We start from the raw sequence: 14,027 nt of genomic DNA on the forward strand, positions 1-14,027 counted from the left end.
AGAATACAACTATGTATATACGTATATATTTGTAGATTAAAATTTCACAACATCTAAAACTACAGTAATCAATATAATGAGTAGTTATACCCTGAAGTTCCTCCTAGTTTTTACTGATAACACTGTCATTCAATGTTGACATGAGTTCTTTCTGTGTGTGTGTATATATGTATGTATATATATATATATATATATATATATATATATATATATATATATATATATATATATATATATATATATATATATATATATATATATATATATATATATATATATATATACAAGGTGGGCCAAAATTTTCCATACATAGGAAAAATAAGCATTTTATGTTGGACAACAGTTTTTATTTATATAATGTGCTCTATATGATTACCAGTGTTTTGAAAAGACATATTAATATGTGTTTTCCACTGTTGATGAACTTGCATTAGCACAGTTGAAGTTAGGCTTGTAATGGTGTTGGTGATATGTTCCTTGAGAGGATTTATGTCTTGTATCTTCACCTGATACACCATGGCCTTCAAGTGCACCCAAAGATAGTGTCAAACCCATCTTCTAGGGTGTCTGAAACATAAAAAAATATACATTATACATTTTCCTATGTATGGAAACTTATGGCCCACATTGTATATATATATATATATATATACACCGATCAGCCACAACATTCTGACCATTGACAGGTGAAGTGAAAAACACTGATCATCTTGTTATAATGCAACGTTCTGCTTCCAAACCTGAAGTCCTGACATTCATGTGGATGTTTGACATGTACCACCCACCTAAACATTGCAGGTCAAGCAACCTCCCACCCCTAATGGCAACATCAGTCCTTGATGCCAGTTTCCACCCTCAGCAGGGCAATGAACCCCGACACACCACAAATCCTGCTCAGGAGTGGCCCGGGGAACATGACAAAGCTAAGGTGCTCACGTGGGTCCCTTACTCCACAGATCCAAATCTTATTGAGCATCTGTGGGATGTGCTAGGATAAACCTGATCTAGATAGGTCCCACCCTGCAACCCACAGGACCCACAGAATTCACTTGTGTCCATGCACCACTGGGTCAGAGGAGTTTCAGCAGCTTAAAGTAGACCAACACAATATCAGGCAGGTGGTCATAATGTTGTGTGATCAGTCTGTGAGGTATTAGCATCCTCTGGTGGTTGTTTCTGGTACCAAATTTATGGAATCCAACCCCTCCCTCCTGCAGCTGCACACACTGATAATGATAATATTGCCATTTCCATCGTGTAATCACTCTTTTGCACGACTGTGACGGCCTCGGTGGAACTATTGGAATGTGCCCTCATTAAAACAGTGTCAGGCTGATAAACCTTGTGTTTCGAGCTGTCTCTGTGTTCCGCGGGAAGACTAATTGAGGTCGTCAGTGAGCGCCATGGGAGGAGAATGTAAGAAACAGTGATCGGAGGGAGGAGTAACAGCAACAGAGCAGTCTCGACTAAACAGGTTGCCAAGAAGACGCCAAAAAAGCAGCTCCTTGGCTCTGCGTGTTCACTTTTATCCTTTTCATTTGGCTTGTTTTTCACTGGCGCTCATCTAACTGGAACGGAAGCGAAAGCAGCCACCGGAGAGGTAAGATTTCAGTGTTATTCCCCCGTTTTAGTAGTTATTAAATTAGGGAAGGTTTTGCTGTTCGTGAAGCATGCAGAGGAGAGGGATTTGATGCTTTTATACGATGAACCACCTTATGTGAGGGATCTGAGCATGCTTCAGTCTTTGCTAAACTGTAAATTCAGCTTCACGTAAAGATCTTTCGTGGAAGGAATCTACGTTAAATCCAAAGCAGCAAAAGATAAGTGAGTGGAAAATGACTGTCCCGCCTTCCTCTGCTCCAAAATGCCCCACCCACATGATCCCAGGCATCTTGGATCAGGACAGGCTGTTTCCAGAACTTCTAATACCCCCAAGTTTTTACTGCATGGTATGATTTTCTTGGCTCAAGCACAACCTGGACTCCATTTACAATTCTACCATGGTTGTAAACTCATTAGGCTGTTGTTGTAGCGTGATGGACAACAAATCCCATTCTTTTATGACTGTTTAACTTGGTAGATTTAGGATACACATTCATTTGTTTTGTTATTGTCATTTTCTATTCCTGTGTCCTTTTCCCACCCCTGTCCCGTCTGGTCCCGCGGTTGTGGTTCATATACAACCCTCCCTTCCATGTCTTCCGTTGCCCTTGGATACCCTGGATCTGCACCGGGAAGTGTGACCTTATTTCCTTTATTTCTCACCGTGCCAAGCAAAGTTTCTAGAGTTCATCGCCATGTCTGCTCCTGGTAAGTAATTTAAAACAGCAGCACAGAGGAAAATGGAAAATAAGTCTTGACTTTTAACATATACACAGAACATTATTTGCTTTCACCCTTTATTCCCTATCGGTTTCTTCCGTTTTGTCATGTTTTGCAGGCGTTGTGGAATGATTTGGCTCTGCTTTCTCAAAGTTTCCGTTTCAGTTTCCTATCACAAACCTCCCACTGAACATCAGCATAATGAATGAGTACCTTGTCCTGCCTTCAGAATCCTCCACTGGCTTTTTTTTTTCTTTTGAAAATGTATCCTCCCCAAGGTGGTGAAATCTAAAAGAAATTCCTTGAATGCTTGCTTGAAAACACGTCTGAATGGAAAAGATCAAATTAAGGAAGTAAAAGGTCCTGTTGTGTGGGCCTGTCCATTTCGAAACTTGTGCCTACAGCCTCTTTGCAAACAGATACCAGTTTTTGTGTTGTGTTTCCTGCAAAGCAGAGAAAGGAATCTGGAAAGAGGTGGAGCAACAGCAAGCTTTCCTGGCTTCGTTTTTTCACTACAGCCTCTTGTTTAAAAGGGAAAGTAGTATCAGGGATAGTTTGCTTTCTTATGAGACTATATTACATGAATTGTCTTTGAACCTGTATGCCAGGACAGTCATGACCTGAACCAACAATAAATTGTACATTGGAGTAGTTCAGTGAGCTTTAGAACAGTGGGGCTGATGTGATAAGGTCACTGCTGAACTTTCCTGTGAACCAAACAAAAACCAGTTTGGTCAGTCATGAGCCACCAGTGTGTGGTTTACAAAACCCTCCTAACCCAACAAGAATGACACAACAGTTATGGACTCTATGTTTCTGTTATAGATAAGGCCAGAGATTTTAAACTCAATGTGCTTTACAATAAACTACAATTAAGTGATGTGTGCCAAAGATGAAAACATAGCTACCCTCAGAAAAGAATCCTATATCTACCCCACACATTAATGGAGACAGAGAATATAGAATTGTTTTTGGCTTGCTTCCTTAACATGGAAACAGTCACAGCAGCCTTCAGGTGATCAGAAAGATACCAAAGTAAACAAAACACCCTCATCACATTTAAATCTTGTTTAAATACAGTTGCAAAACCACCATATTTTGGACTTAGCTGTTTGTTGTTGGTGTGCCAGGGTTTGTCCTGCATACAAGAATTACTGTCCGGAGACTAACCAGCTTACCATCATGCATGTATGACCCAGTAAAAACCCTGCATGTACTCAAGAGCCAAACTATTATGTGCTTTAAAGGCAAAAAGTAGAATTTTAAGGTTGATACTTTAAGATTGTTTTTTATTTATCTGAATAATTTGGATAGACCAAATGCTGTCTTCAGGTGGCTAAGTTTCTTTGAAGCTACAAATTTGTTGTGTAGGACTAGATGTTGATTTCCCTTCTTGAATTCATGAGACACCTAAGACTCTGTGGGATGGTCCCGTGGGTGAGGGCATTCTCTGGGTTCTCAGATGGGCACCCTCCTTCATCGGTGTTTCGCTGATAGGCCCACAACACCTCCAGAGGGTTCAACAGTGAATCCCAGCATCCCAGGTTCACCCCCTAGATGCCATCTACTCACTTGAAGGCCCAGGTGGAGTCCTTGCACTTAATCCACAGCCACTGACTCCGCAAAAATATGAAACTTGGACTGAATGATTACATGCGTATTCACCCCCTTTAAAGAGACTCGCCTAATTTAACATACACTACTGTTCAAAAGTTTGGGGTCACGCCGACAATTTCATGTTTTCTATGAAAACTCACACTTATATTCATGTTCTGACATAATTGCACAAGGGTTTTCTAATCATCAATTAGCCTTTCAACACCACTAGCTAACACAATGTAGCATTACACAGAAGTGATGGTAGATGGAAATGGGCTTCTGTACCCCTATGTAGATATTCCACATTGATATATGATATAAAATTTTCCAAGGTACTGAATATCCCTTTTAATCCATGTTAATACATCAGTTAAGAAATGGAGGAAATATGGCTCATACATAGATCTCCTTAGAGCATGCCGTTCTCAACAACTGAATAGCAATGCAAGGAAGAAACTAGTGAAGAAGGCCACCAAGAGACCTATGACTACTCTGAAGGAGTCACAAGTTTCTCTGCATGCACTATATGGTACCTGGGTTCTTTACAAGTCAAAGCTTTGTAGGAGAGTGGCAAAGAGGAATCCACCACTGAAAAACTCTTGACTAGAGTTCGCCAAATTGGCCATCATACTAGACATTGCATTTAGCAGACACCAAACTCTGCACATCATCACAAACACCATCTCCACTATGAAGGATGGTGATAGTATTGGATTGCTTCTCGGCAGCAAATCTTGGAAAGCTTACAAAGGCAGAGGTTATAATAAAAGCAGGAAAGTATAAGGAAATCCTGGACGACAACCTGATGCAGTCTGCTAGAGAACTTTGCTTGGGAGAAGGCATCCTTTCACCATCCTTTTTCTTTGTGAATAATTAGCAGATATTTCTGTCATTATCAGAAATGTGCAGCCACTGGAAGGGGTAGTTGTAAAAATGAGTCTTTAATTTAGTAATTTAATAGCATAAGGATTACATGTTGTGATTACGACATTAAGACTTTCTTCTTGAGACAACATACAGCATCCAGGTTACCACAAAAACTGAATTTTAAGCAGGATCTCCACTCTGAACTGACAGCTGGTAAACCTTCCAGATGAGTGTAGTTTCTTCTGGTCAGAAAACCGTCTGCAGCTGTTCAGTTCCTTCCTGAATAACAACTGTTATCAAGTATCTTTCAAAAACACATTATTAAGAGTGTATTCCCCATAAAAACACGAGTAGTGTTACTCTGTTGAACAGTCCAGTTTTTCCAGTATTTTTTTTACTAGCTATCCTGTAAATGCTCTCTATTTGCACTGTGGCTCAGCTAATAAGTAGCTTATTGGTTTTGCCCTCCCAGCAGGGGAAAGCAGGATCATCCACAGTTAACATACATGCATTCTCACACTATTGTGAGCACAGACCACCTGCTACCAGCCAGACACACAGAGCTCATGACTCCAACTGTTAATCACGTAAATCCCCGTTTCTGAATCGTCGTATTGTTACTTTGTTGAAAGGTAAGAACTTAAAACCTACAGACAAGAAACCTAAGAAGTAGCTTCATGTTTTATGGTTTATATTGTGTTTTTTAACTATTTTGTTTTATTTTTATTAATATTTCATTGGCTACATTAGTGGGCTGCATAGTGGCTTGGTGGTTCGCACTTTCGCCCTGTAGCTAGAAGATCCCCGGTTCGTGTCCTGGCCTTCCTGGGATCTTTCTGCATGGAGTTTGCATGTTCTTATTGTGCATGTGTGGGTTTTCTCCAGGTTCTCCAACTTCCTCCCACAGTCCAAAAACATGCTGAGGTTAATTGGTGATTCTAAATTGTCTGTAGGTGTGAATGTGATTGTTTGCCTCTATTTGTTGCCCTGTGTGTCCCCTGCCTTCAATCTAAGTCAGCTGGGATAGACTCCACCCCCCCGCGACCCTAAAATGAGGATTAAGCGGTGCAGATAATGGTTGGATGGATGGTTACATTAGTGTTTATTCTGCGTTTGTTTTTTTTGGTTAGCCTTTTCTTGTTTCTTTTTTATGGTTAAAATAAAGCTATAGTGTTTCCAGTTTGAATGTTACCTGAGTTGATACTGTGAAGCAACCCTGTATATGTAATAACAGATTTGTATCTATTATAAAAAAAAATATTCACATTAAATAAAATGTGAAAAAGGTGAATAAAAATCATTGTCTTTTTCCCAAGGTTACCCAGGCTCTCCCAACCAGGCACCCTACCCCATGCCTCAGCCTGGGGGCCATTCTGTAGCCCCTTATCCAGTCCCCCAAGGAGGCTATGGAGACCCTAATCAGGCTCCACCACCAGGCTTCAACATGGGCTACAATGCAGGTCAGCCTCCTGTCATGTATCAGCCAGGATCAGTGGGCCCTGGTCCAGTTCATGGGCAGGAGTATGGTGGCCCACCAGGAGGAATCTCCCCAGCCCCAGTCGGTGGTTCACCTGCAGTTCCTGTTGGGGTTCCACCGGGGCTCGAGTACCTCACACAGGTAGGCCAGTGAACCATGGAAAGACTGCAAAACAAGAATAACTGATTTGAAAAAAACAGAATTTTGTGCAGTGCAGTTCGTTGTTTTAAAATGCTACTCCACCAGTTCAAGAGATTTTATTGTAGAATGGAAACATGAAATTATACATGCCTTCATTCCTTTATTGCAGGAATGTGTGACTGAGTATTTGACCTCATGACACATGAATGGCAGTGACTTGCTGACTTCTTGATTCAGCCTTGTATTGTGTAACACCCTAAAAAAGAGGAACAGTAAAATTCATTATTTGCTTTTTCACCCTTCAAGTTCCTTTCTATGCATCTGCCGCATGGCTTTTACTGCAATAAATGTCACATGGAAGTAGCCAAACACGCATAATAAAAGTTCAAGTACTGTCATTTTCTCCTGTTACTGATTCACCTGTTATGTACTTGTCTGTTTTGGTTCGCTGTACATTTTTAGAGCTGACATCAAATTTAAGACATAGTAAATTTGTCTGCTTTCCCAGTAGTCTGGCTTTATTTTGTGAATACTCAAGTCAGATTAGTTGAACTTCCTGTGCTTTTTTTTTTTTTTTTTAAGTTATTTTTTTGCCTTTATTATATAGGACAGTGGGAAGAGACAGGAAGTGTGAGTAGAAGAGTGGGTGAAAATGGCAGTAAATGACCATGGGCTGGATTCAAACCCATGACTGCTGTGTCGGGAACTATAGCCCCTGTTTAAGGGTCGCCTGCTATCTGGGTGCCCATCTTCCTGCACTTTTAAATTCACATATTTTCCTGTCAAATCATTATCTTACCTCAGTCCTGCTTGTCTTTTGAGCTTGCAATATTGTTCTCTCTAAAACAGTAACTCTGCAGGTTGTCTTTGGACAAATATTAAAGGCCCAACTTCCAAAAAATGAAGTACTTTAACTTGTTTGCTTTGGCTCTCCAGCCAGTAACTCCTCATGTACCATAGAGAACAGTTTATCTGTTTGTACTGCTGAGCCTGGATGGTGGTTTTATGTAAATTCATGAGGGTAACTGTTTTGCATTGTAAATATTTGAACTGTACTTGCAACATTTTCATTTGTTTATGTCTTCTAAGACTTTAGCATGATTATATTTTACAGTTATAACTTGATTTCTTCTTGAATTTTGTGTTATATTTGTCGGCTTCAGTGCGCCTTTCTCACATTGCTTTCTCTGGTATGGTTTTAGATCGACCAGATCCTGATCCATCAAAAAGTTGAACTCCTGGAAGGTAAAAAATGTGACTTGTTCATCCAGTCTTGCCACTTTGTAAACAGTAAATAAACAGCAACAGCTCCAGCAAGCCTTAAAACTCTTGATATTTGAGTCATAATGACAAAAACATACCTATCCTTGAAATTCTTTCCTTATCTGGAATTATAAATCATCATTTCTCTTCCTTGCAACCCCACCCAGCATTCATTGGTTTTGAGACTAACAACCAGTATGAGATCAAGAACAGTCTGGGCCAAAAGATCTACAAGGCCAAAGAGAAGAATGACTGCTGCACCAGGAACTGCTGCGGCTCTCTGCGCAGCTTTGACATGAAGATCAAGGACAACATGGACAGGGAGGTTATCCGTCTGATACGGCCTTTCCGCTGCGTTTCCTGCTGGTGTCCCTGTTGCCTGCAAGAGGTCTGTTCATGAAGTTGTTAATAGCCTCTTATTAGATTGATTTACCACACCCAGACCAATATTGTTCTAATTCAATAGTTCATTCAGTGACACATCACCCTGAGTACTCCCAGTATGGATAAATGCTAAAATATTGGCCCTCCATGTCCCAAGATGGGTTGTGCCAGTATTTTAAAGTTAATAATTAACTGTATTGATTGTCTAAAGGGATTCTAAAGGAGAAGAATTAGCTACTACCTGCCTAAGCAGTTGATTCTTCATAGTGTGGGGGGGTGAGAGCAGGGGCAGCACTTTTTGACAAAAAAAATAATCTTATGGTCTTCTCAAGCAGCGATAAGAAAGATGAAACATGAGACACAAACTAACATAAAGACCAAGTCTGGGGAGTCGAAGATAAATATGGAGAGCAGTTCAATATCAGTTTTACATACATTTCTCTAAATGTCAAGTAGACCAATAAACATTCAGCTGAAAATGCCCCAGAATGCATGCGCTACTATGTCTGTTAAAAACTATAGTACCTTGCTCATTTAGAAAATTACTAAAAAAAAAAAAAAAAAAAAATACAATTTTAACCTGTTTTCGAAAACTAAGCACAGACTTTTCATCAGTAAGAACCAATTGCCTTTGGTCAGAGAATAACAGACAGATGGAGAAAGTAAGACAGTATTAAGAAAAACATAGATAGTTGTGGTCTTTCCATGAGATTTGTAGGATTTATGCTTATTGTTTATTTTTGACTATCCAACATTTGTCCAATTATCTGTCTGTATGATTTTTGCTCTCACCCCACTGCAATGAAAGTGGGAAAGAGTTTGTTTGTGGTGCTTACAGGGCTGAAAAATGCAATATGAAAATTTTACAAGCAATTTGTCAATCTAGAACCAATGGCTTGGTTGCTGTGTTTAACTGTTTAGAACTGGAAGATGTTAATATCTCAAAATCTAGGAAGATAACTGTAAAAGATTTTGAACCCATTTTTATTTAGCAGGAACCAACTTCTTAGTTCCTCCTACCATAAAAGCCTGCAGCCTTACACCTCTCAGTGGCTCATATTTGGAGGTCGCTGTCCCTTTACGTCGTATTGTAGTTAGCTGGTGTTTCGATGTCTTTGTGCGCTGCTTTGTTCAGGCAGTTGTTTAGGACTATGAATAGCTCTTTGTCTATCCAAACCATCTCCTGGACTCCCCCTGATTCTCTGTCACCCTCCACTGAGACCTCTCTCCCTCCCTCCCAGCTAATTCACATCATTAGCAGTCTGTCTTCAGCATGTTCTGCCTGAACCGAAGCTGATGCTTTCACATACTGCAGTTCTCTGTTTGCTGCTCAGACAGGAGCCATATGAGATTCATTACCTTTGTAATGTGGTTTCACAACCGAACAGTGTGTTTGACATTCCTGTTGTCACATGTGACAAGCTGTGTAGCCGCGTGATGTTTTACTTATAGTTGTCAGTGAGTGTACATTTAAATCTCTATGAAATGACTTTCTAAGGTATTAGTTAGTTGTGTCTAGTTATCATGGGTGCCTAACTAAATGTGTAACCCACAGATGGAAGTCCAGGCACCGCCAGGAACCACAGTAGGGTATGTCAAACAAGACTGGCACCCTTTCCTGCCCCGATTTTCCATCCAGGGACCAAACAAAGAGACCCTGATGAAACTGGAGGGGCCCTGCTTTGCCTGCAACTGCTGTGGAGACGTCAACTTTGAGGTGAGGTCAAGAGGACTGTTGTATTTGTATAATGCCTTGTTCGACATCTGTTCAGATCACATGAAGTGAAACTGAGCTTTCTCAGCCAGCCAGTTTTAAAATGTTGGGATATTTAGCTTGCATAGGATGTCTTCTTTTAGACCAGTACAAATAAAACATTCAAAATACACATTTATGTGTTTTTTAAAACACTTGGCTATTGGACATTTATGCAAATTAGCTCATCATTACTACCTCATTTGCATATTAACGTTAACTGAAGAAACAATGATTGTTTTCACACCCCTTGGAACTTTCCCTTTTATTGTTTACATTCGCCGATCGCTGTTTGTCTGTCTGTCTGTCTGTCTGTCTGTTAGCCACATTACTCAAAGGCAAACCAACGGATTTGGATGAAATTTTCAAGGGAGGTCAGAAATGACACAAGGACGAGGTGATTGGATTTTGGCAGTGGAGCAGCTTATAGACTGAATCCACGGATTTCTTAAAGATTTCTGTATCATTGCGAGATAGTGGCACAGCATCACTGTAACTATGACAACAAGTGGATGCTACGTCAGCTGCCTGCTGACGATCACATGATTGCAAGCCTACTACAAATCAACTGCTGTGGACTTACCGGGACTTATCCGTCACAAATAATACAAGGAATAAGTGGTTAAATTGTGGGTTTTTTTTCGAGTCCCGTCAATTCCCGCCACCCACTACATATTTAGGTCACGCGATTCGGTATCCGTATACAACGTACACATGCATAACACACGCCTGTGCTCAGCGCAAGGTCATTTTGTTTGTGGATACATCTATATTAAATGGTCACATTCTATGTTGCTGTGATTTCTGATCATAAACAAATACTACGTTTCTGACAATGCCATATGGGGGAATGAACAGCCTTGGCGGAGTACTGCTCTCTCTGAGTGCTTTTTTAATTATAACTTGTGATGATCACCGACATTCTTATTGCTCCATAGCTGAAGGGAAAAGATAGCGACAAAGTCATTGGTCGCATCAGCAAGCAGTGGAGCGGCCTTCTGAAAGAGGTCTTCACCGACACAGACAACTTTGGCATCCAGTTCCCGCTGGACTTGGACGTGAAGATGAAAGCTGTGCTCATGGGAGCCTGCTTCCTTATTGTAAGTGCCCGATCCTTGTGAACAGCACTGATTTTATCATGTGGGATGCTGTTGATTATGACTTATTCTTGGTTGTCTCTTTCGCAGGATTTTATGTTCTTCGAGAAGGTTGGGGAGGCCAATCAGCGCAGCACCGTGTTTTCATAACGGAGGAAAAAGGAGGTTGAAAGAACACTCTTGTCCTGTTATGCATCGTCTGTGCTATGTTTTTCCACTTGTTTTTGGTGTCAGCCCAGAATCAGCTTATACACACACACACACACACACACACACACACACACACACACACACACACACAGTGTAATATGACCCAAAAAACTGATGAATTTTATGAAAGTTTGGTGACTGATTCTAGCTGCCAAGTTGCCAGTGTTTTTTACATTCCATACAGTCTATAGATGTTTCTCTATTTTTTTTTAGCTGAATGAGTATACCTCCAAATGAGACTTATTCCCTTCCAAAGAAAGTCAACAATATGATGAATGTCTTTTTATGGCCTTAGAAACCAGCAAGTACACACATACTTGTGAATGTGCTTTATGCTATGCTGGTATTTCAAATTTATCCTGTATGTTTTTCTATTATTGTTATGCTCATGCTTTAGGAAGAACGCCAGTAAATCCAGTATAAGTGCAATTTTATTGTTGTCGTTGTAACAGCTATATCCGTTCCCTTGTTGTTGTTTTTTTTTTTGTTTTCTTTTTTTTTTAAAGCATCCACCTTACGGCACTATCAGACAACCACTATGGTCTTGACAGATTGTCTTCAGAGTTTGTATAGCCATCCATTGTCCATACTGACTTTTGTGTTCCCTTCTTATCTGTAAATTTTTCCAGTACTTTTAACCACATGCCCGTAAAACTGATAGTACTCCCTTAATTAGAAAACGTTAGCATGTACACACACTAAACTTAGTTTACATTGACATGATAAACAATACATCTGCATGTTATTGTTGTAAATATATTAGCATGCTGCCATTTATCCTAAAGCCCTATTGTACCCTAATGTAGCCAACAAGAGCTGCTCACATAACTGCAGAGCTTTAATGTTTTTTATAATTTATTAAAATAAAAAAATGCATAGAGCGTTATAGACGTATAAGCCACAGTAAACAGGCTGTTGCTATTTTGTTTGTCAAAGGAAGTTGTGGTCGTGGTGGTGTGAGGACTAGGAGGTCGTGATCGGAAGAGTTGACTCATGCTGACAGTATTTACCAAAGTGCTCTTTCTCTATCCCCCCATGGCCTTTCCTCCCTCATGGACATAACCCAACTGCTGCACTGGCTTCTATGTAAATGCCTCCTTGGTGGTTTAGTGTTTGCCATGGACACTGGTGCCACAGCAGCATTTTCCTCTCCAGTTTCTCCAGATACCTCTGTGCTAAACATGTGCCAGTCTAAGTATAGCTGACTTCAGCGTGGCTGAAATAAAAACTACCAGTGAACGGTTTAAGAATAATTAACCTAATGTAGTTATAATTGCAGGAGGAGAACTGAGTGTGAACTTTGTATGAACTTTCATGTTGTTTTCAGCTCATTTGAAAAAACTGTTCTTTAGAATGCCTTAATAAGTTCAGGTTAATGTTTGAAATGGAGCCTTTTGCTGTTTAACACGGGTCTCTATTCTCTATTCAATAGTCATTCATCTTTCTATTGCCAATATACAATGGGTGTGTCTCCTGTGGGGCTTGGTTTTCATTATTGCCTTTGAATCCATCTCTATTACACAGTCAGAAGTTAAATATGTCTCATTGCCTGTGCATATATGCAATGACCAGTAATCCGACATCTGATTAGGAAATAGCCAAACAATTTAAAGTGCATTTATTGCCGTTATTTGTTCACTTACAGTTTGATATTAATGTTGTATTAGTGCAGCTGGCAGAAGCTATAGCATCACTTTACTGTGTTTTTTATATCAACACTGTTTTGCACCTTTTTTCCTGTCTGGTGATTGTTCATTTTCTACAGAACCAAAAACAAGTTATGATTTGAAATAAAACAAATGCTGTTGTCGAAGCGTTGTCTTCTGCTTGAGTAATCATCCAGGAAAATCTGCTGGGAAGTCGGTCTAAATGTGGAACATCTGGTTTCAGTTGGAAAAAAAAAAGCCTATCCTTGTTTCAGAGGAAAGTCAAGGCTCTTTGTGGCGCAAGAGTCCAAAGTTCAGTTCCACATAAAGGCTGCTTTACACCATTGTTGCTGGACAATGTCCTCAATTTATTGGTGTCATTACTAGTGGTCCTGTATGTCTGTACATGGCTGTAAATATTAACAGAACCGTTATGGCAATGCCCTACTTCAGAGCTAACTATAATAGATAAGACCTCCATTCCTTGCTCAGATACTCAATCTTATGGCTCCACCTGATGGGACAGTGTAAGAAATACATGTACAGTATGCCTTCACGTTATCCATGTTCTGCACAGTGGTTTGGTGGTTAGCACCGTCGCCTTGTAGCTAGAAGATCCCCGGTTTGTGCCCTGGCCTTCCTGGGATCTTTCTGCATGGAGTTTGCATGTTCTCCCTGTGCATGTATGGGTTTTCTCTGGGTTCTCCAGCTTCCTCCCACAGTCCAAAAAACATGCTGAGGTTATTTGGTGATTGTAAATTGTCCATAGGTGTGAATGTGGTTGTTTGTGTCTATATGTAGCCCTGTGATAGACTGTTACCTGTCCAGGGTGTCCCCCTCCCTTCACCCTAAGTCAGCTGGGATAGACTCCAGCCCCCCCATGACCCCGATGAGGATTAAGCGGTATGTAGATAATGCATAATGGGACGTTCGTTCATGCCTCAGCTCTGCTGCTACAATTGTCCTCCCATAAAAAGTAATTTGTATTCTAAGGGAATCAATAATTCTGTGATTTGCAGATCCTGGTCATAAAAGCACTTTGCCTGATGTTTTGCCTGCTACTGCTGTGTAAATATTTACACTAGTATGTCTATGTGGCACACTTGTCAATACCATAAAAAATGTAAATGTTAAGAGGATAGGTTCAATGAATGGCCTGAGTGACTCACAGCAGCACCAGGACCTCCCACTTAAAGAGACAATTTGAATTTTGAATGTAAGATATTCAATTTGCTAATTTCAGACACTTAGATGCTTGTCACAGCTGA

The 14,027-nt window shown here is 40.3% G+C and overlaps 1 protein-coding gene across 2 annotated transcripts; it reads left to right on the forward strand.

Moving 5' to 3' along the window:
* Positions 1-1,263: 1,263 nt before the first annotated feature.
* On the forward strand, positions 1,264-12,926 carry LOC111577209 (phospholipid scramblase 2-like). 2 transcript variants are annotated; one of them, XR_008600580.1, is made up of 9 exons: positions 1,264-1,600; positions 2,239-2,310; positions 6,105-6,406; positions 7,609-7,651; positions 7,837-8,057; positions 9,609-9,770; positions 10,745-10,906; positions 10,994-11,153; positions 11,184-12,926. XR_008600580.1 is itself a non-coding variant. In XM_023283354.3 (8 exons), exons 2-8 carry the CDS (start codon positions 2,298-2,300, stop codon positions 11,051-11,053), a joined length of 963 nt encoding a protein of 320 aa, XP_023139122.1. In that variant the 5' UTR covers positions 1,264-1,600; positions 2,239-2,297; the 3' UTR covers positions 11,054-12,926. The 2 variants fall into 2 exon arrangements, 1 of the variants encoding a protein (XP_023139122.1); XM_023283354.3 differs by having other exon boundaries at positions 10,994-12,926.
* The last annotated feature ends 1,101 nt before the right edge of the window (positions 12,927-14,027 follow it).

The sequence above is a fragment of the Amphiprion ocellaris genome, chromosome 23 (genome assembly GCF_022539595.1).
Source record: "Amphiprion ocellaris isolate individual 3 ecotype Okinawa chromosome 23, ASM2253959v1, whole genome shotgun sequence".
Classification (NCBI taxonomy): domain Eukaryota; kingdom Metazoa; phylum Chordata; class Actinopteri; family Pomacentridae; genus Amphiprion; species Amphiprion ocellaris.

Excerpts from the sequence above, each read along its gene's own strand:
- LOC111577209 (XM_023283354.3), top strand. Across the intron at positions 6,407-7,608 it reads GGCTCGAGTACCTCACACAG|ATCGACCAGATCCTGATCCA; the intron begins GTAGGCCAGTGA and ends GTATGGTTTTAG. Across the intron at positions 9,771-10,744 it reads GTGGAGACGTCAACTTTGAG|CTGAAGGGAAAAGATAGCGA; the intron begins GTGAGGTCAAGA and ends ATTGCTCCATAG.